At 39.9% G+C, this 25352-nt stretch overlaps 1 protein-coding gene across 5 annotated transcripts in view; it reads right to left on the bottom strand.

The window, feature by feature from the left end:
• myo5aa (myosin VAa) overlaps positions 1–25352 on the bottom strand; it is a 49566-nt gene that overhangs the window by 12989 nt on the left and 11225 nt on the right. For all 5 annotated transcript variants that reach the window (XM_044030421.1, XM_044030425.1, XM_044030424.1 and 2 more), the window contains exons 2-29: positions 22138–22248; positions 20529–20700; positions 19751–19895; positions 19048–19204; positions 16016–16159; positions 14172–14253; positions 12327–12434; positions 11703–11809; positions 11290–11555; positions 10983–11064; positions 10734–10874; positions 9640–9765; positions 8880–8963; positions 6054–6209; positions 5731–5828; positions 5394–5480; positions 4991–5099; positions 4631–4842; positions 4283–4439; positions 3930–4169; positions 3584–3832; positions 2929–3022; positions 2691–2839; positions 2354–2461; positions 2072–2206; positions 1719–1775; positions 1365–1592; positions 154–162 (exon numbers count right to left, since the gene is read on the bottom strand). In XM_044030421.1, the coding sequence (XP_043886356.1) occupies positions 154–162; positions 1365–1592; positions 1719–1775; positions 2072–2206; positions 2354–2461; positions 2691–2839; positions 2929–3022; positions 3584–3832; positions 3930–4169; positions 4283–4439; positions 4631–4842; positions 4991–5099; positions 5394–5480; positions 5731–5828; positions 6054–6209; positions 8880–8963; positions 9640–9765; positions 10734–10874; positions 10983–11064; positions 11290–11555; positions 11703–11809; positions 12327–12434; positions 14172–14253; positions 16016–16159; positions 19048–19204; positions 19751–19895; positions 20529–20700; positions 22138–22248 (3813 nt within the window). The remainder of the gene's footprint in view (positions 1–153; positions 163–1364; positions 1593–1718; positions 1776–2071; positions 2207–2353; positions 2462–2690; positions 2840–2928; positions 3023–3583; positions 3833–3929; positions 4170–4282; positions 4440–4630; positions 4843–4990; positions 5100–5393; positions 5481–5730; positions 5829–6053; positions 6210–8879; positions 8964–9639; positions 9766–10733; positions 10875–10982; positions 11065–11289; positions 11556–11702; positions 11810–12326; positions 12435–14171; positions 14254–16015; positions 16160–19047; positions 19205–19750; positions 19896–20528; positions 20701–22137; positions 22249–25352) is intronic.

Raw genomic sequence — 25352 nt, forward strand, 5'->3', positions numbered from 1 at the left:
AAATATAGTAGTGATCATTTAAATTATACCTCTAGTTTGCCAATCAAACTGATTTTTGCGGGATCAGATTTCTTCCATGTGGAGGTTTTAAAAACATGAAGCAATGTGGAAAAGTGTCTCATATTCATGTATGATGCAGTTTTTCAACTCTACCTTCTCATCCTGTGGGAAAGCATGGATGGAGGAGAGAAGGTGCAGACAGGTGAGTTAGACACACAGAGGATACAGGGGCAATATTTCCAACAAACTTTATGAATATTTTAAATGTTTTTTTGTTTTGTTTTTTACCCCATAGTCTACATTAATATACATATAAATAAATCTGATTTCCAAACAGGGAAGTCAGTAAGTCTCAGACATCAGGATCTACATGAACACGACTGTTTACAGGTATTTACAGTTATTTAGGAATAATAACGTTGCTTCTTCTTGATTGTTTTGGATACAGACAAACAGACTGGAGTGAAACGTACAAATGTAAGCAGGCAGCCTGTGATTCACCAACATCTACTATAACAGCAATGAGTCATGACAAAATAAATGGAATTTTGCAAATTGTGAAAATGGGAATCTAGTGAGTTTTGATCAGTTTTCTGAAGTGTATGATCTGATATGTTCACAAGAGACGATGAATGGTGGGACAACTTGACTGCTGTTATGACAGCCAGTGAGCAGCAATATGAAATGGTTATCACAACCTATGATGAATAAACATGTTTATAGAGTTTATTTGGCCTCTAGTTCATTTATGAAACAACATCAAAAACACATGCACATTTAATTCAGGGAATGACATTTACTACTACAATTTTTCCGACAAAAATGTTGTTTTAGCTTAGTTTAGTTAGTAGTGAATCAGATGTTCTATAAAGAAATTATAGAGAACATCTTTTCTGCTTATGTCACAGGTCTGGGAAATGTGTAGTAGAATAAAGGTATGTTTTGTGATATTGGGACATTCATTCATTTATTTATTTATTTATTTAACAATTTTAGATATATTTTTGATTTTAGAGCAGAGAAGGTAGAGGGTTATTACTATTTATCAATTTAGAAGATTTATAAAATGTTACTCTATTTTTGATGGTGATATTGCAAAAAGAAATAGAAAAAATGATAGGGTAATTTTTTTACTGATCTCTTTGTTCTTTGTCACCAGTCAGGCCTGTAAATAAATTTGCCTTTGTGATGTATTAGTCTGAATTGTGTTGTCTGTTTGTGTTTATTATTGTAGTCTATTCTTCTGTTATCAATAAAAAAAACAGCAAAAGACTAAGCTAAATGTTAAGTTTTAAGTGGGTAATTACAGAATGAAAACTAGTTCATAATAAATGAAACAAAGGAAAGGTAATTTCTCTCTTTACCTTGTGGTGCATGGCTTCCTTCTGACTGACCAGTTGGGAGCGCAGGATCAGAACTTCCTCCTTGCGGACCTCCAGCTCCTCACAGGAGGCGTTGAGCTGGTCCAGCAGCACCTTGTAAGCAGGGGAGCCTGGAGCTCCAGTGCTTGTAGCTGCATTTCCCAGAAGGCTTTGTCTCATATCTGCCAGATCATGCCTCAGCTTCTTGTTCTCTGACTCCAGCTCCTGACGCTGAGAGAGGAAAAGACTCAGGGTGACATTTGCAATAGGACGTGGTAAATTAGGCATTTGACATTTGACACTCTCTGAACTCGTGCCTTACTGTGGATACTTGTCTACTTTATTCTGAATTCGTACCTTGAGGGACTCGTACTCCAGCTCTGCCCCACGAGCCTTTTTAAACTCTGCATTATCCTGAAATCATATGCAAAATCATGGTGATGAGGCTGGACAACTATCTATAATTTAAGAATGACACAGATTCTAAATTTCTTATTTAATGACGTGATGAAAATGGTCTTTTACTTTATAGAATCATAAATTAATTCAACTTCAGTTTGTTCATTCTTATGAAAGAATATTAAGGTTTTGTTTTTAGTAGGCACTATGCTAGTATGTTTACAATTCTTTACCACAGGTTAACTCACTAGAATAAGACAATAAGTGCTATATACTGTGTTAATTCTGTCAGTGTGTCTGAATGTCTGTACCCGAGCTCTGGCCCGTTGGAACTGATCCTCTTTGTTTTCCAGTTCGTTGCGCAGCGACTGCTTCTCTTGCTCGAGCTCTGTGAGACGCTTCTGCAGCTTCAGCGTCAGTGAGGTGTCTATTCCTCGCGTCACATCCTACGTGACATAGAAAGTGACATTGAAACTGCACAGTTCTGATGAACACAGTGTTTCATTTTAACATCAGGTTTGTTTTGTAACAGTAAGAAGTGTCTGGATTTTTCCTCCAATTAAATGAGACCGTATTTGACTAGTAACACTTACTTCTGCAGCACGGGAACCTTCTTCCATTTCAGCGTACTCGGAGTTGTAGGTGTACTCTGACTCGTTGCTGCTGTGGGTGGAATCCGTTCTCCTGTGGCCAGGCTTGTTCTTAAGATAAGAGACAATCAACACTTACACTTACAGTAGAATATAAGAGAAATCCTGTGTTGAATACTAATAGCTCCTTCCTATTTACCAACTATTAAGGCAAATGCCACACACTATTCAGTAAATTTGCTGTGTCATTGCCTATTTTAACAAGTAGTCTTTATAAATGACATAATTAAGTTGAAGCACTCGTATATGATGAGTGGTTTTATGAGAATGCGTCTCTAACCGAGGAAAGAACCATCGCCTCCTTCAGGTCGTCGTATTTCTCCTCGAGGCGGAGGTGTTCCGTCAAGAGATTCTGGTAGCGAGACCGTTCCTCGTTCAAATCCGTCTCCAGCTGCTGAGTCTCCTCTGCTATCGCACGCGCCATTTTCACTGATGAGACCAAACAAAGACAATAATTGTGGAAACGTTTCTGCACGACAAAGGTCGGTGTGTTGCAGCAAGTCTTCATGTTTGCATACCTGTCATCTGCTGACTCTGTTCCTGAATCGACCTGTTCAAGTCGTCCTTCTCCTTCTTCAGCAAGCCGTTCTGTTCCTTCAGCTCCGAGACCATCTGAAAACATACGAATGATCAGTCAGTCGCATGTTTTGTTGGTTCAAAGCTTGGTTCTCCCTGTGGATAAATGAAGTCTGATGGACTTTCACAGCTTTGAATGGCAGGTTTGTTGGTGACTGAAAACACATCGAGTTCAGTAGCGACTCCTGTGCTCACCTGACCCAGAGAAACTCTCCCCCCTGAGCCCACCACGAGCCATTTCCCCCCTGGTTCGCTCTGTCTCTTAGATTGAGGGAAAACTGTTTTTCTCTGAAATCCATATACAGCTAAAGTATTTAATAATTATCTTGTGTATTTCAGTGGAACTATGGGAGAGTCTAATTTCTGAGCCATTTCTGTTGAGCTTGATTTTTAAAATAATTATAATCACCGCCTCGCTAAAGCTGGGATGGGATTTTTTAAGGATAATTAAGAAAACATTTGCCAATCATTTTTTGACAGAAAAAGATTTGCTCTTCACGTCAATTAATGAATTTACTCAAACTTGGAGAAAAATGAAGGAGAGGGAAAACAACAGGGAACAGATGTGACTGTACGTGAACACGGATCATGTCTTACTTTTTCCATTTCACTCCTGTATGTCTGCGCCCAGTCCTCGATGGTCTTCTTCTCCTGCTGTGTGGTACTCAGCTCCTTCTTCACCCGTTCCAGCTCCTCCAGCAGCGACGACACCTGGTTGGTTTTGTTCTTGGCCTCCTCCTCATACCCACGCAGTCGGCTGAGCTCGCCGCGCATTTTTTCACTCTCTGTTGTGTAGGAGGTCTCCAGACCAGAAAGCCTCTCATTGAGTGACCGATTATCCTTGTGCTGGATTGACGGTCAAACAAAACAAAATGAATCAACAAATAAAACGCATGAGTTTATAACACAACTGTAGGGTACACATCAGATGAAATGGTCTAACCTGCTCGTCGATCTTTCTCTGCAGCTGCATGATCTTGTTCTCCATGCCTTTGTTGAGCTTCTTGAAGTGCTCCACTGAGCGAGCCTCGATCTTTAGCTTCTTCAACTCTTGCCTGGCCCTCATCCTGCGGATGCAGCACTGAAGGTAGACGATGGATTCGAGGCAGCGCTTGTACCAGCAGCGAGCCAACCAGCCACGAATACGCTTCTGAATGATGACCGCCTTGTGCTCGCGCAGTAGCTACAGATACAAAAACGGAAAGAGAGAAGCAGAGAAACGAAAATCAGAACACATAGAGTATGACAAGGGGGATTTAAAAGATTCTTTCAGGCTATTTTCCTATAGCATCTTACCATCTGGTATTTCTGTCGGGCCATGTAAGCTCTGAGGATAGTCTGCATCGCCAGGGCAGCAGCCTGCTTCTGCCTGTAGCGTTTTCTCTCTACACACATTCTCTGGTACTTCTGGATGATGGTGGCCGCCTGGGTGCGACGCATGAACTTGGCCAGGCTGAGGAGAGACGAGATATGCAAACAACACATTGAGCCTTTTTCTTTTTGTTCAATACAACCCTTTAACTTACTTAACTGCAGTAGCTTTATCTCACAAACATAAAACTGATGGAAGAGGAGTCAACCACATGCATTAGTTGTGGTCATGAATGGCTGACAAAAGGAAAACATCAGGTTCCCTGGACTCACCAGCGTGCCTGGTATCCTCTGGTGAACCTCTGGATGGTGATCGCAGCACTGCGCATGCGCAGATACTTCTTGCGTGCCAGCCAGCAGCGGATGGTTTTTTGGATGCGGATGCATGCAGCACGCAACTTGTCCGCCCTTAACTTCTCTAGATAAGCAACCTGTCCAGCTCTGAAGAAGATCTTGGTCTTACCAAACTGGTATTTATCTTGGTCCTGAGGAAAGACACGAGGGTTAAGACAGAGGTTAGATGGACAAAAAAAGTAAAATCAAATTTGCAATCCACTTATGATAACACAAATAACAATAACTTAAATAATGTATTATTTTATTTTGCAACTGTGACTGGTGAAGACATCTGACCTGCACGAGTTTCTCCAGAACATTTCTGCAAGTCAACTTTTTGTCAGAAAGCACATCCTTCTGCTTCATCAGCACTCTGTAACGACTGAAGAACTCTTGGTACGTCCACCTGCGACACACACACACATTCGGAAGCATTTAGAAAAGTGCCATAACCTCCTCCTTACTTTTTGTCAAGTTGATTTATAACAAGATCAAATGTTCAAGGAGAAGGCAAACTGCTGACTTAGCTCTTCTTTGAGGGAAAAACACCTTTTTTTTTTTCACAAGTAACGTTATTATATATAATCTGAAATACTTGGATAACAGACAGATAATGAGAGCGCCATCACAGACAAACTTCTTTGAGGATAAACATATTGGAGTAAATTAGAATCATTAGCAATGATGCACAGTGCTGTACCTGGATGGGAAGCCTGCAGCAGAGATGCGGATGGTTTCCAGGACACCGCAGGCTCTGAGCTGCTGCACAGCACGTTTAGGATCGAAGCTGTCAACAACAGATAATCACTATGAATATAACCACTTTGAATCACTCCGGAGCCAAGACGGTGACCATGGAGCTCGAGTACACTCTTATTCACTTGTGACAAAATGTGTGATTTTTTTTAGAACTGTAATAATCACATTATGCTGCCTCTTTTGTTCTTCTTCTTATTATTATTACTATTATTGTTATTTGTTATTATGTCAATGAAGAAAGGCGATATTGATACATATAAAACAAAGAGCAGACTCACGAGAAGGCCATCTTGAAGTCATTGGGTTTGATGCAGCGGACGTAATGAGGGGTGGTTGCATTCAGTGTCTCCATCAGCATTTGCAACGAGTTACGAAACTACAACAAAGGATCACTTTCGTCATCAACATGATCATCATCATACCTTTTGGTACTATTAAGGTGTTTAAAGATCAGATTTGGTTAATAAAATAAATGTCACTGAATGTTAAAAACCATTTCATGCTGATAGTAAAGATTAGGGAATAATCCGTTTGACAGTGTTAATAAAATGAACTGGACTTAACAGCAGCACCACTCTTACTAACAAACATAACAACGGACCTGGCAGCCGACCGTCTTCTTGTGATCCTTGCTGCTCTTCTCCCGACCCTTGTCAGGTTTGATGCTGAGGCGGGTCCGGCCTCCAGTCCCAGGAACCTGACCTGTGGGACTGGTTGCTTTCTCCCCATCTCGAAACAGTTCCACCAGGAGGTCAAACTGGGTACAGCAACAGATCCAGATCAGAAACTGTATAGCTGATGGAAGCAGGAGCCACTAAAGGCAATTAATGACTTGCTGAGAAAATAAATTGATGTCAAAGAATTTAATGTAAGCTTTAGTTAATCTACTATAAATCACACCTCCTGACAGTCTCATACTGAAGCTGTGTGTTTGGGTTTTTCTTGCTTGGACAAAGCAAGAGGATGGATACTGATTTATTTCTTAAAATCTCTAGCTCTACATAATCATCTAATTATTTGATATTACAACAGTTTGTCATGCGAGTTAAATATCTCATCATTTCCAAGTGCTGTTTGACAGTTTAAGTAGATGAGTAGTTGTCTCTTGATTTAGTGTTAGTTTAATTTGTTAAAATAACAGAGAGTTGATAAAAATGTTATGTATGAATCCAATGAAATAAAAAAAGGGTTATACGTTCTCATATATGACGATATGATGTTTCCATATATGACTGCATGGCATTGTTAAATGACAGATCCTGTCATGTACAATGAATGCCTTTAGTAGAGCATGCACTCATATCACTCATGTTTCATATAACACTGTGGTTATATGAGGAGGATGCTGTGTCATGTGCAGCTTCAGGTCCTCCTGCTGTGCTCCGAGCAGTGTCATGCTGCTTCTCTCACCACCTTCATTCAGCAGGACAGCCACAGCCGTGCTGCTTTTATTATTCTGAAAATGTTAATTCCCTCCTTCCTTTGTCTCTTGTTTCCACGTCCAGTCAACTCTTCTCACCCCTGAGTGCATTTAGTGTTTCCCATGCAACAAACACACACACACCCGAAATCTCTTCAGTGGTGTTAGGAGTGATAATGAGCTCAGTGCCAGAGAGAGACAGAGAAGGAGGAACAATACAAGCCAAAAAAAGCAGCTAAAGGAAAGAGGCGGCCCAGCATTGTAAGAACGCCTCTGTTTACCTTCTGCTGGCAGGGAAGGGTTGTCATGATGAGGACAAAAACCAAACATACATGAACAACATATGGAGACATTGACAACAGAGACACAATGACAATAAAAGGACAGGTTAAAGAAACCAAAAACCAAAAGTTCAAAATCATCGCAATCCCCATCAAAAACTTGAATACACGCCTGTGATTCAAACTGAAAAGGAAATAAAACCAGGCAGACTTGAGGATGAAGACACACAGCACAGTGATGGAGGGACAATGATTATTGTTTTCTTTTCAGAATTCCAAATACATCATGTCTCCAACTGACACACAGGTACACAAGAGCGGTTGATAGAAATGCAGTAATGCAGTTTTGAGTTGTAACGCTACCACCTGCACCTGGAGCCATTAGATGTTGGAATATTCAGTTGTCAACTATCAAGCTTGACAATAGTCAGTTGATGGTTGTCAACGCTGGATAAAAAAAACCAGAGGGTGCATGTCGACAAGCTCTACGACTCATGAGGACATAAATGTGTCAGTGTGTTGTCTTTTGTGCATATTTATTTGATATATTCTGCTTATATATTCACCAAAATCCAACTCTGCAATCACCCCAAGTCTTACAGCAGGAAATTTAAATACTAAAAGGACAATATCATTTACTACCAACTATTTATTCCCACTATCTCCATGGAAACATACTATATTTCCCTGTTCAAGTATTATTTATGTGTGTGTATAATTGTTAAGTGGCTGTGTTAGAGGTTAGAGCAGAAAGTGTTTCAGCCCTTACCCAGATCAGCTCTTGATGGAGTCTATAAGAGAATAGTCAAAGGTCACTGAGCATTTTGGATAAATTGTGCTACACCTCTGTGTATGTGTATGTGTGTGTGTGTGTGTGTGTGCATGTTTATATGTGTTTATGTGTGTTTAGTGTCTTGTGCAGCCGTAATCCTAAAATATCAGCAAGGATTTATTTAAAAGGCTTATGTTCTTTTGACCTAGTGGAGGTGTAACTAAGACTTAATCTCTCTCTCACACACACACACACACACACACACACACACACACACACACACACACACACACACACACACACACACACACACACACACACACACACACACACACACACACACACACACACACACACACACATACACATATACATACAGTCAGTGTGATCTGACTTCTTTAGAGGTAATAGCGCATGTGTGGTTGCATACATTGAGTCTGATTCCAATGTTTAGCAGCATTTGAACTAATTGTATTTTAATCAAATCCTACAAAGGTAAAATATATATTAAGTTGTCGTAAAATATCATGTTTTTCACTTTCATGTTGATAAGTTTAGATCACTTTAAAAAGTGTGGTGTCACCCTTCATAAAATGATTGATAAAATGAGAGGTTATGGTATGTTGTACTCAGTGGGTCATGTTTAACACACTGAACCAAATGTGTCTGTGTTATCTGCAAACAAATCATAAATCTCAATCTCCTGAAAAGATAACTCAGCGTCAGACCTGGAATCAACGCAACATCTGTATGACCAGTAGAGGGCACTGCTTCCTTAATCCTTTAGGTCAGTAATTAATTGTTTGCCATGTTTTTCATCACAGAGATCAGCAGCCACAGCTTTGTACCACATAATTGACAGTGCTTGCAAACTAAACTGCCTCTACAGGATCTGCACTTGACTTGTACCACTGTAATGTACAGTAACTGTGTGTCTGTGTTTGTGCACCTCACCTTGCTGGCCTTCAGCACATTGATCTGTTCTTCATTCACAGTGTCCTTGTTTTTCTCCAGGAAACCGTCACACTGGTACTCTACCTGCTCAACAGCAACACAGCACAAACATGCAGGGACTGTATTTATTAAAAAAACAAAAAAAAACAAGTGACAATCGTCTAATACTGCTAACCAACCATTTCCTCCACATGATTGGTAGGATGTTATGATTCCTATGATTTGATTCTATTTATTTTCCTCAGATGAGCAGCAGACTAACACTAGGTTTTTGTGACAGTTCACAGACAGTTGGTTCTGCAGAGATTATATGCAACCCAAATTCTGGCCGCCAATTTCAACACAAACCTAAAACATTACAGATGTTTAGTGAGAGATGTTGTGATCTCATATTAATGTCAAGAGCCCAACATCACCCATAAGTATGACTGTGTGTTGTGGATCCTATACTTTGTCACACCTCAATAGACAAAATGCCTTTACTGCACACAACCTGTGATAAGAATAGAAGAAGTAGCATTTCCTGCAGCTAAACATTCTAAAAATACCTCAAACCAGCACTGCAGCAGCCACTGCAGCCACAGCCTGTTCTGAAATAATATCTGTGTAGCTCCAAAGGGAAAGTGTAACACGAATCTTTCAGTACAACAGCCACATAAGAAAAAAAACCAACATTTGAAAAAGTACCAAACTGATGAATGACATTACACATCTAGGATGAATGCACACTTGACACAAATACAGTGTCCTTCAGGCCCACCTTGTCAGCAAAATGTTGGATGATGAAGGCGCGGTTGGACATGCGCGGCTTCTCAAACAGGGAGCAGCTTTTCAGATGGGTGTTGTACAGTTTCTGAGCCCAGGAATCATCAGAACCTTTTGGCATCTGGCAGACAAGAGGAGAAACCACAGAGCAATCAATCAGAAAAGAATTCACGGCGCATACCAGTCTGTTCACAGATATACCGAGTGATGAATATAACAGAAAACTTTATTTAATCAATAATTATCATGCTGCATCGCATTATATTGCATATGTGTTCCTTTTATTCTTGCCACTCGATGCATGCGGACACCTTTTTGATATTTCTTTGCCAGCAAGTGCATTTTTTCCTGCTCCAAGTGTGAGCAATGTGGCCCACCTCAAAAGTCAACAGTCTATAAAACAACCTTCAGGTGGTCAGGAGCCACAGATTACTTAAGACTGTTATCTGAGCTATGAAAGTGTGTAGATGGTACAGATATAAAAACATTGCACTCAACACTATAAGGTGACTCCTACCTGCATTACACTGACATTGTACATACACTCAACAACAGTTAAATGCAACATTACCACCAGTTTTGTTGAAGGTTTTACAAACAAAATAAATTGTATTATTCAAGAAAACAAACAAAGAAACTGCTGTGTCATTTTTTTCACTCTAGTTTTCTGTCTTGCAGTTGAAGCTTGAGGTAAAATATAAATGCAGGTGTTGAAAGACTCATTTAAAGGTAAATCAAGATATCTGGGACAGAACTAGATTTGTGCAACTCCTCCAGTGTCTGTTTACAAGCCTTACAGATGTCTTGCCTGTGATGGCAGAGAGTGACCAACCACAGGGAAGTTCAACACACCCATATAAGCAACTTTTAAATGAAAAGTCTCAATGAGAGTTGTAAAATATCCTCTGTTCAGAGATGGAAAAAAAAATCCCTTTGGCCATCTGATGAGAGGACCTCAGGACTGAGCCGCAATTCCCAAAGCATTTATATTTTAACAACCTGCTCATTAAACTCAACAATCAACAATGTATGTACAGTTTCTGCCTACTGCGGCTTTAAATATATTATTCTGGTTTAAATCAAAAGTACTTTGCACTCCTCGTCCAGCAGGTCCAGGATTCCCATCTTAGCTTCTATGAGGTTGATACAGGGCTGATTGTCATAGAAGTCTATCAAAGTCCAGGGAATCTGCTCCCTCATGTACTCCTCCTGCTCCAGCTTGAACACATGCTGTGCACAGACAGGGACAAACAGAGAGACACACCAGTGGGGGGTTAAATCATTATCATCTAATATCTCACCTCTGTCGTCCGACAGGTGAAAAAATATGCTGCTCACCATGTTGAACTGCTGCTGGAGTTTCTCATTAGCATAGTTGATGCAGAACTGCTCAAAGCTGTTGATCTCAAATGTCTCAAACCTTGAGAGAGAAGTTGAGATAAAAGCGGATGATTAACATGACATCATGAAAGTCAGACAAGTGATTCTCCGCTGACTTTATATGTATTTGAGGGGACAGTCAGTGACATTTACTTCACTGCTGTATCAAACCATACGGCACATTATAATGCAAATTAGAATAAATTTAGACAAATTTGTCAAATCAACTGGTTCAATATTCATCGGAAAATAATCACAGATGTACCCGTAGATGTCAAGGACGCCAATGAAGGAGTGCTGTTTGATGTTCGTGATCAGAGCCTTGTTGACGTGTTCTACGATCCAGTTGAAGAGCTTAGCGTAGATGTGTTTGGAGAGTGCGTCGCGGGCGTTGGTGGCTTGCAGGCGAGGTAGGGGCTTGATATACGTCTCCGAGGTCGTCTTCAGCTTCCTGTGGCACAGCCAGTGGGACATGTCCTGATAGGCCACGCCCACCAGCTCGCAGAACGCCATCAGGTGTCGATTGTTGGGCTAAGCAAAAGGATGAGATTCTAAGGTCATTACGAGGAGATATCCAATAGAACGCTGGGAAAAGGTGAATTTTCTCATCTGGACTTATTCACATATTAATACAGTACCACCAATTTAAATAACGTGCAAAACAAATGTTATCCTCACAGCAATGACACTGCTGTCTGAATCTCTGTCCTTTATCTCCACGTTTCCAAGATGAAGAATTGCAGCCAAAACTTGAAACAACCCCATCTGATAGGACTCATTGATACCTGCAGACAACAGATGCACACAAACACACAGACGCTTAGGTTACACTGAGTGACTGCTGTTAAAGGTCCAGGGTGTGAGACTGCAGAACGCAACAAATGGAGGACTCTGCCCTTCCATCACACTGAGTGGTTATATGTAAATATGACCAACGTAAATATGAAACTCTTGTTCTACGGCTACAAAATTAAATTTTTTTTTAAATTTAAAGCAATTATAGAAAGGTAGGATATTCAATTTCTGCAAATACACCCTCCTAAATGTTATATACTAGACCTTGACCACGCAATATCTCCATCCAAAAGCCTGTGCTAATATAATCCTTACAAGCTGTTTTATTTTACCTTGTGTTTTTTTCATTTATGTTTCACTAATGTACAAGATAGAGTTGTCAGTTAAGTACATCCAGCAGCCACATGAGCCGTCACTGACACTAGCATTAGAATCCTGCGTTACAAAAACAGTCTCTTCATCTTTCACACAGACAGATGTGTGCGTGTTCTGTGAGGAGTGTGTTACCGAGCAGAGTGAAGGCATGGCGTGTGTTGCGGAGCTCCTTGGTGTCATCCACACCTTCGATTACGGGGCTGTGGCCTTGTCTCGTGTACACGAAGTCATTTGCACTGCCTGATGGAAAGTCACACAAAGTTAATATATTTACGAAACATCACCATGACAATTTTATCTTCTTCTTTTTTTTTTAGAGGACAGAATTAAATTAGAACATGATGTAATTAAACCATTTACTTCTTGGTACCTCTTATTGTTACGACACATCCCATGTTAAATATGTGTTTACTGTTATTTTTAAAGCATCGGCACCTTGGAAACAAGGGGGTTTATTGACATTCTAAGTCAGGGATTACGGTTGCTCTAAGAGAAAAGGAATGCAAGGTTTTACCAGCAGACAAAAATAAAAGCTAACGTGAGGATGATTTTTCCCCTTGCTCATTATCACCTACTTTAAATTAGGTGTAAATACGATCTGGCTCTGCACTACCATGACACCGATCTAATTATCACAGTCTGACTCACTTACAGAAAAGTGAAGTCTGAAAGCAGCTGATTTTCACACATACACACACAAACACACAATTGCGATGCTAGCTTTTTAAGGACACACAATGATTTCCATTGCATTATCCCTAACATTAACCATAATCAGTTAATGCCTCTAACATTAAAACTCTAACATTAACCTAACCACCATTCAGATCTTAGACCTAAACTGAACCTGTTCATCGGAAATGAGGTTCTGCCTGTTGGGACCAGGTTTTGGCCTCCATGAGAACCACTGGTCCTGACAAGGTCAGTGTTTGTGCCAGAAACTGTCCTAAAGAGGTACCAAATACAAGTACCCAGACACACACACACACAACTATGTAACATTTACCATAATCACTTTCCTCAAACACACTTCACACTGAATTAAGACATGGCCTGTTGCCTGGCAACAAGGGGCACTGACATGGCTGTAACAACCACTCCATTTACAGAGCCAGGAAGTCAACAGGAGAGGAAAAGAGAGCAGCTGTGTGTGTGTGTGTGTTTAAGAGAGTGTGAGTGTGTGAACCGACTGAGTTGCAGTAAGAGACAGTGCCAGCAGTGTATGCGTGTTTGTGTGTCCCATGACTAGGAAGAGCAGGTGCGAGTTCACAGTGGGAGTGCACTGACTGAGAGCCTGTTCAACCACAGGCTCAATGAATTTGCTGGAACTAACAAATGTGATCAGTGCACTTCAGACACCTCGCTGTGGTCAAGCTTTTCTTCTTCTTTTTTTTTAAAGATGTTTGGGAGGGGGGGCGGGGTGTTGCTTTTTATACCCTGGCTGGCTCTATCTTGAGAAAACAGCATGTAAATCCCCGGGTGGTGATGCAGTTTAAATATAGCCCTTACCAGGATACAAAGCATCAGAGACAATGGCAATTAAACGTTAAGTGTCTTTTTGTTTGGATGAGCAAATCACAGGCGTGATGGATTTTCACTGTTCTGGCAGTTTTCATGCTGTGGAGAGAACATCAATGCTTAACTGCGGGAAATAAACATTAGATTTTTATTTTAACCTTATCCTGCTTTCTCCCTGAGGTTTGTTTGTGCACGTGGGTTTGACTAGTAAATTGCTGGTTTCAGGCTGATGAATGGCACATGTGTGGGAGTAGGTGCATGTTTGTTGGCAATGTTCATGAATGGAAATCCAACCCAAAGTAGCAAGAAAAATCCTACCTATCCAACTATCCTGTACTACTCATTTTAATTTCATTTTAATTTCAGTTCATTTTGGCAACACAATTAATGACAGATTGTGATAAACATGAAAATCTGTTTTCTTGGGGAAAAAAATGAGTGTGTGGGAGAGAAACTTACTCAGATTCAGAATCTTGAACTCAGGCAGATGTGATGATGCACAGAGCTGATAGAAGATATGATAATTCCTCTCCTCATCTGCCTGAAAGAGAACATGTTGCAGATACAATGTAAAGGAAGAGCTGCATATCCGCCAGCAACAAGCTCAGTTTATTCATATACTGTACATCACATGAACGTTATTGATCAGACAAATGTGTATTTTGTGAGGGTTATAGACATGTTTAACCTACATTCATGATGGGAATATTGACTGTGTTACTACTCAAAGGCAAATCAACTCAGTCACATGTAAATGTCATTTTACCAGACTTTTTTTTAGCCGCACAATAGGTAACAATAATGCACCTGGCTAACCAGGCCAACACAGAATGAAAAAAAGCACACACACACACACACAGAGTCGAACACACCTATAAATGGGTGGTACTGGAGCAAAACATGTGAAAAATGTGAGTAGGAAAGTGAGCACATCTCTCCAACAACTTCCTCATTCCTCAACACTGTTGTCTAGGACAATAGAGTGAGAGAGCATGTGTGTGTGTGTGTGTGTGTGTGTGCGCTCATTTACACATGTGTGCAAAAGTAAAAAAAACCTTTACTTCAGACATACTTGCCCCACCAGTGAGCAAACACACCCACAGGAGCACACAATATAGGAGGACTGAGCCCATGAAAATCAGTGAGGCAGTTACTTCACGGGAGCAGGCAGAGGAAAAAGTGTGATCTACATAAGTGCAATCCTCTTAAGATCAGTAATTAAAAGTATTTTATTGATTATGTAGATCTGGTGGTGACATATCTTGGATATATAGTGCTACTTGTCCAGCATGTGGCCTGATGTTAAGCTAAAATGTTTACTATGTGCAGGTGCATGGTTCAGAAATAGTCAGACATGCCAACATTAACATAAATATTATCAGCATGTGTGCCCTGCCCAACCTTACCGTGCTACTGTTTCTGTCATCTCACTGTATTTGTTGTTGTTGTTTATTCTGTGTCTGCTCACTGTATTTGTCAACAGTCTTTTGTGTATACTATCGTCATTGTTGTTTGTATATATATATATTTGATATTTTATATTGCTGTTTTTATTAGGGACTGCGGATGAAAAATAGTCTTTTGGCTAACTCGGGTACATTTGCAGAAATACCACTGCCCCTGCCAAATAAACACATTTAAATTCAATAAATTTAAAGTGCATCAGTTCTACAGTCAGTAATTGGAAATCAGTAAGATTTTCAGTCACCAGCATAGTGATATAATGTGTATATAATTTACCAGTGCATTTAACACAGAGATAATGTGTCCTAGTACAGCTGCATGATGCAAATACACGACTGTCTGTTGCCTTCAAGAGCTAATACAGGAAGAACAGACCAGCGTATCATCAATAATAGTTAAGTAAATATGTATACTTGATGTGTGTCATTCATTCCCTGAAAGTCAAGGTTTCTTTAAGAAAAAACATGATGCAAGTAATTATTGAAGTCCCTAATTGAGTTTAGCAAAGTCACAGATTTGGTCTTTGTATAAGAAGTAACTCTGCTACAATGTGGCATCAGTAGTTACAGCTGTTATATTTTTTTTTTACCTGATTTTCTTCATCCTGTCTGTATTAAGTAACATCACAACAACCAGTATGTTTCTTAATGAGATGCACATAAAATAAACTGTAAAGAGATTCTAACAAATGCCATAACAAATCAAGATCTGCTGACTCATGGTTGGTCAACTATCTCTGATGTGTCAAGCTGCAGTGAGAAATGGAATACATGCAAGTCAATGGAACATACAAAAACCCACTATGTAAGTGCTTTCATGACGTGCATTTGTACACTCACCTGAAAGACCACTCGTGACTTTTCCAGTAGATACGTTCTCATGTTGGCACCAATGATGCGGTAGCGGTTGTCGAAGCCGATCTCAATGTATTTGCCAAAACGACTGCTGTTGTCGTTCCTGGTGGTCTTTGCGTTTCCAATGGCCTGGGGGACAAACACAAAAACACAACGTTCAGGTGACGGTGTTTAAAGTGAAACACAATGTAGGTGGTGCAGAGGTTCAGTTTTACGTAAAAGAAATTTCATTTAAAATCTAATATTTTAAATGAAATTTAAGCTCCAGGTGTCCCAGAATACTGCAACAGTAGAGGGAATGGTAATTGTATCTGTGGTTATGAATATTACAGCAGAACAATTGATCATTATGTAATTGAAAGAGCAATTTGCAAATCACAAAGGGTTTTTAATATCAGAGATTGTTAACAGAAAGACCTATTCATATTCATTATTCTCTTAGTTTTATTATGTATTACTATCTCATTAAACACAGTCACAGCTTTTGATATCTTTGCAATTTATATCTTTAGGTTCTAATCCCTGCACTAGAATATGGAGCAGTCAGTATTTTAATAGTACAATGTTCCATCATTTTTAAATCTGTTACAGTGAATATTGAACTAAAATTTCATCGCAAATCAAACTACAACCTTATTAGATATTTTGCCCATAATTGCTAAATCTATCGATTACTAAATCAATTACTAAATTAAGCAACTATTTTGATAACCTATTCATTGATCATCTTAAATTTGAATATCTTCTGGATTCTTTCCTCCATGTAACAAAGAATTCATCAAACTGGATATTTCTTTTGGTTTGTGGACATAAGACATTTGACAACATCATCATTTCCAGAAACACTGATCAACATTTTCTGACATTTTATGGGCCAAACAATTACTTAGTCTTGATTACTCGAGAAAAATAAATCGACAGATGATTAGATTATGAAAATAACCGCTAGTTGCAGCCCTAAACACAACTTATAATACAAAGGGCCCAGGGTCAGAGTGAAAATGATTTTTAAGAATAATATGGAATTCTTGAATAAGAAAGGTAGTTCAATCATTGTTATTATTTTTAAGAGTTAGATGAGGAAATCTAATATGTGTCATATTGTCCAATAAATATGAAGCTGTAGACAACACTCAGTTCTTTTCAAGCTGAAGTCACACAGAGGAGTAAACTCCATGACGGAGCATCCAGACAGTCCATGATAGAGTCCTGTGCAAACGTGCTAATGTGTTATTGTTTAATTGTGTTGTTGTTTGTGTGTGTAAGTAAGTCACACTAAATACTTGACACATTAACCTGCAAAAGACTTTGGCACAGCACTGTACTTAGGTGTATTTCAACTGAGTACTTCTACACCTCTACTTTCCTGCTGAGCAGGTCACATTTTTCTACATTTTTGGAATGCTTAGGACGCTAAAAAGGTTTGAACAACCAACCTGAGGTGACCAGTTCAAAATAGTAAATGGTAGTAAGTATTTACCAGACCCAGTAAACGTGTGAAACGCATCAACTGTCAAGAAGAAGTGTTTTAAGTCTATAATGTGCAGTGATAATGAAGTACCCGCCTACCTACAAATATTATAATATAAATACATAGATATATCTTTTTTCTTGGGATGACATGATACCACTTTTTTCATGTCTGATACTGATTCCGATATCACAAACTAGATTATGTACCAATATCGATATCAGTCCGATTCAGTCATTTTAGTCCTTTTAAACGATGAAGCCGAGTCATTTCAAGTGATTTCAAAAACATAATTCTCTAGCTGTGTAGCAAATATTCTTCATGACTCAGCTAAAGTGTCGTTGCTCATTTTTATTTACATTTTTTACAGTGCATAGTGAAGCATGCTATATATATATAGGATTTTTGAATTGTATTGGATTTGACATTTTTACCTGTCTGATATCCTATCCAGTGATTTTGACCAGTATCTGACCGATACCAATACTGAATATCTTATCGGCTCATCCCTAATATTTTCCTCCGTATCATCATATTCAGATGATTCTAAAACAAACGCACCACAGTCTTTATTGGAGGTCCACACAGGGCAAAGCACTTAATAGATCTCTGTCCTTCCACATGCAGGAGTTGGATCAATTATATGTTAACAGACATTTCCTGCTGAGCAACTGAACTACAACTCTGCACATAAATCATCTGCAGGCAGCAGCCTTGGTTCAATACATAGGTCTCACCAGTGGTCTCACTGGGAATTGTCTGTAGATGGGTGAGGCAGCGTACACACACATACACAGAAACTAGCTACACTTGCTGAAGGCCAAACTGTCTCTCACTGCAGAAAATGTGTCTTTCACATTAGCATCAGCATCAACACATACTGAAAACATCACGCACAAACTCTCTCCTGCACTTTGGGTTTTGTACTATGCGCCCAGGCTTAAAGGCAGAGGTGACATCACTGCGATATAATGAAAGCTTTCTTTTCATTTCTGAAAGCTTGTTGCTGATTGGCTTGAGGTCAAAGTGGTGGCTGAGAGGAGGAGACTCGTGTTAGCAGTGTGGCTGGAAAGGATGAACATGGTGGGGGGGATGGAAGTGGGGTAAGTGACATATGTGCACAGGAGAGCTCTCCAACTCCTCCTGTCCCTGTGACTCTGCAGGAGGAAATACACAAGTACACAGTCACACACACATAAGAGCTGTATATCACAGTGAGAGGGCAGCCCGGGGCCAGAAGGAGAAGAGATGAGAGAAGAACCACAGACGACATCATTCACAAATCAACTTAGCTTATATATATATATATACTGTGGTGTTATTGGACCAAGAAACGCAAGCATTTCTTTACACAAAATGCCAGGAAAAGAGGAGGAAAGCTTTCACTTTGATGACAGCAGTATGGGTGAAAGAGGTCACATCTCGTTCTACAAACTCTGTAAATATGTTGGTTGTACAGTTGAGTTCAGTGAGTGGAAAAGTCTCAATCAGTAAACATCTTTGAAATAAAACATCTAAAAGTCCAAGCTTAGAATCGAGTCCTCACCTCCATGATGGGATTGGAAGCCAAGACTTTCTCCTCCACGTTGGCCTCGCTGGCGGAGCCACTGACTGTAGCAAAGTATCTCATGGCATATTTGGCTGATACCGTCTTTCCTGCTCCGGACTCCCCACTCACGATAATTGACTGGTTCCTCTCGTCCCTGACAAGTTAATCAAAAAGCATCAGGTGACCCCAGACAGAACGAATGTCCATGGTAAAAGTGGCATTACTGTAAAATCATCAGGGTAAGGCTAACATTCGTCTCAAATCAGTCAAATCAACCCCCGTGTTCACAGGAAATATTAAAGCTTTTAAAAAATATGGAGTAGAAGAAGCCAAATCAGCCTCAGAGTGTTGCTGTGCCTGTGACACATAATTAGACTTTTGGTGAAGGTCCACATAAGATACAGAGGTACACAGGGACCGACACATAGGAGCAACACGTAACCGTTAGTGTACTCAACATGTGTATGCTGGTGCGTTGATGACGCAGACACAGAAGGGGGGCACAATGATCGATTAGATGCATGTTGTAGAGAAAATCATGCATGTATGCAAAGTGAATGAGAAATAGAGACGGTGAGACCACGTTGAGGCTATTTCTGTCTCAGCGGTGACCTACAAACCCTAAAGGGAGAGGGGGGGCTGCTCAACAAGGAGAATGGAACGAGAGCTAATCAGGTAACACACACACACACACACAGACCTGGCCATCTGTTTGTAAGCCTCCTCTGCCACAGCAAAGATATGGGGGTCCATGTCTCCCATGTTCTGACCGCTGTAGGCATTGATGATATCTGTTCCATAGATTTGCAGCGTCTCGTACGGGTTGATGGCCACCAGAACGATTCCTGTGACACAGATAAAAGGTGTGAGCTCACCTGCAGCGTGACTGGGCCGCATTCATCAGGTATCACACAGACTAGACGTTGAATAATAATCAGTATATCAATAACTTGTTGAACAGCAAACATCAAAATTAAAAAGTGAATAAAAACCAACATTGTGCTTAGTTGATTTATAAAAGTGACATTTTTTTCACCAGCAATAAATTCCAAACACCAGCATAAGTGGCAAGTTGAGATTTTCGAAAAAATAAAATCGAAATAAATTGTATTTAGGCTGTTTAATTTGCTTCATATAGCAGTGTAAATATATTGGCAGAGCACAAGGTATGACTTACAGCATAAATACAGCAAATGTCACAGACATTAAATCAGTGCTAAACTAATGAACTATGAAATCATCCATGCTGTCTCATAAACACAATTACCAACAATCAAGCATGTGTATAGTAGCGGATCATTTAAAATATAACAATAACATGTTCACATTTTTCATCACACAGCTGTAGTGTACATGTCCTGTGCAAGCAAGTCAAAATGACAGTTGCTGAACCTTTATTTTCTTTTGTTTTCATTTCCTTAAATTCAGTTGAAGAACTGACAACACAGTTGGGTTTTGTTACAAGAGTGACTTCCTACCACAGTAAGTGTAGATGAGCTTAGAGTCGATGAAGCGGACTTTGAGGTTGTGGAGCACAGCCGGCTCGTGCAGGTAGCTGAGCGCTGTGAGGTCATTTTCTCCCACCAGGATGTCAGGGTTTCGCAGGTAAGGCAGGTTCTTCGTCTTAGGGTCCAGCGTGTGTTCAATGTTCTGGGGACGATCAGGAACACAACAGAGGTGCAGACATTGTGTCATGACTTTCTACTTATTAGGGCGTGACCTGTGTTACATGGTAAATACAGCTGAAACAATTAATCGGTGAGTCGATTATTCATCGATTACTAAATTAATCGACAACTGATAATCGATTAATCGGTTCAAAGCTTTTTTCATGATCAAAACAACATTTCTGATTGTTTAAGCTACTTAAATGTGAGTATTTTCTTCGTTTCTTTGCTGGATAACACAAATCATTAAAAGTTTGGTTTGTGGACAAAACTAGACATTTGAGAACATCATCATTTCCAGGTTTGACGAACACTGCTCAACATTTTTTAAGGGTTTCTGATATTTTATGGACCAAGCGACTCATTGAGAAAATAATCGACAGATTAATCGATTATGAAAAGAATCGTTAGTTGCAGCTCTAATGGTGAATATAAAAAAGAAAAACCCACAGATCATAAATTCAGTGCAGTAAAAACATTGATAGTCAGCACGATATCGGTATCAACTGATATTGGTCTTCTCAAACTATGATTTCTTTGTGTTTTTTTCATTTTTGCACAATTAAGAAAATGTATATCTAATGCAAAATAGAAGAGACCCTAGTTTCCTTTTCATGAATTCATTAGGTAAATTCAGGTTTCTTCTGAAAAAACATCTGCATTTTCCTGGGACTGGTCAACAATGGATTTAAATCATCAAGAGTAAATGTCCACAGTCCACACCCACTTACAGTACTTCATATGTACCCCCTCAAAAACATCATGGGATAGGTTATGGATCTGCCATGGCTCTGGAGGAAAAACACAAGTTGTTCTTGTACTGATAGCTCATTCCACTCTCTCTTTATGTGGAGACTTCAGCTCGTACACCTCATGCACAAGTTATGTTCAGACTGGATCGCTTTCTCTGCATAAAGACGGTTTAAAAAGCATTGTTAATTCCGGAACGTTAGGGTTATGAAGGCCACCATAGTTCCCTGATGTGCTTGGGTGACCAGAGGAGTCCTCCATTTGTTACAGTCTGCAGTTTAACCGTGAGATATCACTCGGACATTTCAGGAAGCTTGCATTCAAACCTTACTTACTTCTGGTACTTTGTTGATTTTGTCTATAAGCAGAGACATGTCAAGATGAATGATAATGTGAGAAAACATTTGCAGATGTGTAAATTCATATGCTATGTCCTGCATTTACTTTCTTATATAGTACTAGTTTGGTTAGTCACTAGGTTAGTCAGAAAAGTTAAGTATTAGGAGTAAAACATACAACAACACAGTTTTGTGGTTGTAATGTCCACATGATTTCAAAGTTACGAAAGCACAGGAACATACTACAATTGGATAAACGACTACCGAGCTCAGGAAAATGGAAAATCCTATGAGCTAATGAATGAAGCAATTAATAATGCCATGATTCTCACCGTTCCGTCCTCCAGCAAGAGCTGCAGAGAGGTGTCGCCATTTTTGTAGTCCTTGGTGAGCTCAGCGGACTTCCACACTTCCTCAGCATCGGGGATCCACACCCGAGCACGCTGAGAGACAGAGAGAAAAACAATAGCAAGGTTTAAAACATGATTCAAGAAAAGTGCTGTCAAACAGAAATTTAACTACCCTAAGTATCAGTGGTGCAGGCATTATATACGACGTACTCTTTACTGACAATTCCTTGGCTTCCTTTACTGTGAATCCTGTTGTGATAAACTGCTGCATCTAGTTTTCCAAGAAGGTTACAACATTGATAAGTCGCCTAAATTGCTCCACCATCAGCTTATTTAAAAGGAAGGTTGCTTATACTTCTTTTCTCGACGAGTTAAAACACAATGTCCTTGAGAAACACTGGGCTTTGTGTCCCCGCAATCATGATGTCACATGTCTTCTCATGGTCTATGAAGTTGTGGGAATGAAATGTTGAACAAATACTAGCTGAAGAGATAACCCGCAGAAGAATGCTGTTCTAGAGGTTGTATGGTCATTACATAAAATTCACACACACACACACACACACACACACACACACATTACTATGAAACGTCAGACTTGTGACTGGAGGTTATCAGCTGATCACAGACGAGAGGAAAAACAGCAATGATCACTGCCGGTCACATGGCTGAGGAATCCAGCAGACAAAGGTATGCATGACAAATGCAGATACACACACACACACACACACACACACACTCTAAAAGGCCCGACTTCTAAGGGTTTACCAGATGACTGTGTCCTGAATGAAGAAACAACCTTAGTAACCCAGAGACTCGTGCAGTGACTACATGCCTGTGTGTTTATGTGTGTGTTGCATGGGTGAAATCAAAGTTAGTGGCCTAACAGCTGTAAATGTCAAAAGTTTTAATTCTAAAGATAAGAGTTATAAGAATAAGTGAATAAGAAGCCATTATAGCTAAATAATCCAAGTAATTTGAGGTCAAAGTTGCATTCCTGTTTGACTCCGTATCACTATTCTGTTTCGTGTTATTAGGACTAACTTCTCCCAGAACACAACTATTGAACAACAAAACATTCAAAGTTAAAGCAGATAAAATTAAACCCCCTTTTCTCCTCGTGTTGAAGCATTCAAATTCACACTTACACCCACAGCACAAAGAGAGTCACTCCAAAACCTGTATGTGCGTGCGTAATCTCAAAATGAAAAGAAGGAGACGTCTTTGTTTCAGACACAACTAAAGGAATGCTAAAAAGTCATCTTCTTATAACTCAAGCACATGACGATGAGCACACAGTCTTTCAGACGCACCAACAACAATTTTATGGCTTTTCTTGGCTTAGTTATATAAACTGCTGATGACAGTCTCCCAGAGTCACTGACAGGACCTTATTGTGGTGCACGACGAGGAGAGAAGCTTGGTAATTCATTTGGTCCGCTGCTTCACTACCGATCATCTGAATCATGACATGCTCATCATCACTCACACCCAGCCTACACCTTACTCTCTCATAGGATTCATGGTGTGAAATATAAGCTGCAGCCTCAGAACATCGACTGAGTTACACGGAAATAACAACAGTGAAAGTCTTTGACTACAGATGTTCATGCTAATATTCCCAGCAAAACTCAGCAACCTTTACATCTTCATGTGTGTTTAAGCATTTAAGTGTTTATCATGTGTTCTTCTTCAAACCTTGACCCTTGTGTCAGGAAACAACAAGTGGGAGAATACGGATAATTAGTTTTTTTGACAAAGAAAATGTAAATAACTGCTTATGTAGCAAACGGAACGAAATTCTAATGGAAAGAAAGCTCAAGTTGTTAGCCAGGTTCCTGCTCTGAAGTAAACAGTCCCCGTCAGTTTCACTCGCTGGGAATTGCTACTTGATGAAATGCTGGTGAGAGTTACCTGGCCGAAGAAGGGGGAGTTCACGGCGGAGAAATCTACGTGAAGAGATACATAGGCTTAATGCGCTTTGTTCTCTATGTTGTGAATAAATAGAGAAATCCTGCACTTTTAACTTTTCATGAAAGCTTAGTTTTCTTCAGTTGGACAACATATCATGATGTCTTGCACTATGTGGATTACCACAAAATAGCTGTATTGTGATAATGGTGCCTCACGATACAATATTCAATAACATTATTATTGGTATCGTTAACCATGTATCGCATATCGTATCATGAGGTAAAATAGGTAGGTAATGTATTATAAAGGAAAAGCAGGGGCAGCCTAACAGACCAGCGTTTCCTAATAATAGACCTATCAAGTATACACACACAAACACACACTCTGGTTTTGCATCCTTTGTGTGGACTCACATAGACATAATGCATTCCCTGGCCCCTTACCCTAACCATAACCATCACAACTAAGTGCCTAAACCATGTCTTAACCATCAAAAAGCCTGTTAAAATGTCCTCACAAGGTCAGAATGTCCTCACAAAGACAGGTTTGCTTGACAATTGCTCCACACAGCCTACTAAAGACATGTACACAAACATTTGTCTGACACCATCTGTAATTGATTTACTCATGGCGCATCTCTCCTCACTGTACCCCACCCATCCCTATTCGTTCTGCTGTCATAATGAAGGAAGAGAAACAGCGAGAGTGAGACAGACAGACGGAGAGAGACAGAAGAAAGACGCTCTCTGATATTGTGTTTGAAGACACATATTTCCCAAGCACATATAGTCATTCCTTTACACTGCACTCACAAGTTCTCATGGCTTAACTCTTGATGATGGTGGTGTGCCTGATGGCCAGAGGTTACCAGAGCAGTGTCCGTCATAATCGACCTTTGTCAAGGGCACCGTAAAATGTGATTTGGAGGAGGAGTCATTGTTGGAGACGCACATCACTGCAGCTTCATCTCAGAGAAGAGTATATTTAGAATCTCAATTAGTGCTGAAGAGATGCAGCTGGGAAGTTTGGTTCTGTGGCTGCTGTCTTGGAACGTCGTTGGCAGGTGGGGATAGACGAACAAGCAAAAAATATGCTGAGTGCACTCTATTCATAAAATCGAGCTGCAAGATCTTTTAATTCAAGATCGGAATCTAAGGGGGAACACCAGAGTGGTCGATGAACATAAGCAGAGATCCTTCCTAGTGATTAGTGCAAACAATAACTCATAAAGAAAGAAGGCAGAATGAAAGGAATAAATCCTCCCGTTTAAACATAAACTGAAT

This window comes from Solea senegalensis, linkage group LG7, assembly GCF_019176455.1.
Source record: "Solea senegalensis isolate Sse05_10M linkage group LG7, IFAPA_SoseM_1, whole genome shotgun sequence".
Lineage (NCBI taxonomy): Eukaryota > Metazoa > Chordata > Actinopteri > Pleuronectiformes > Soleidae > Solea > Solea senegalensis.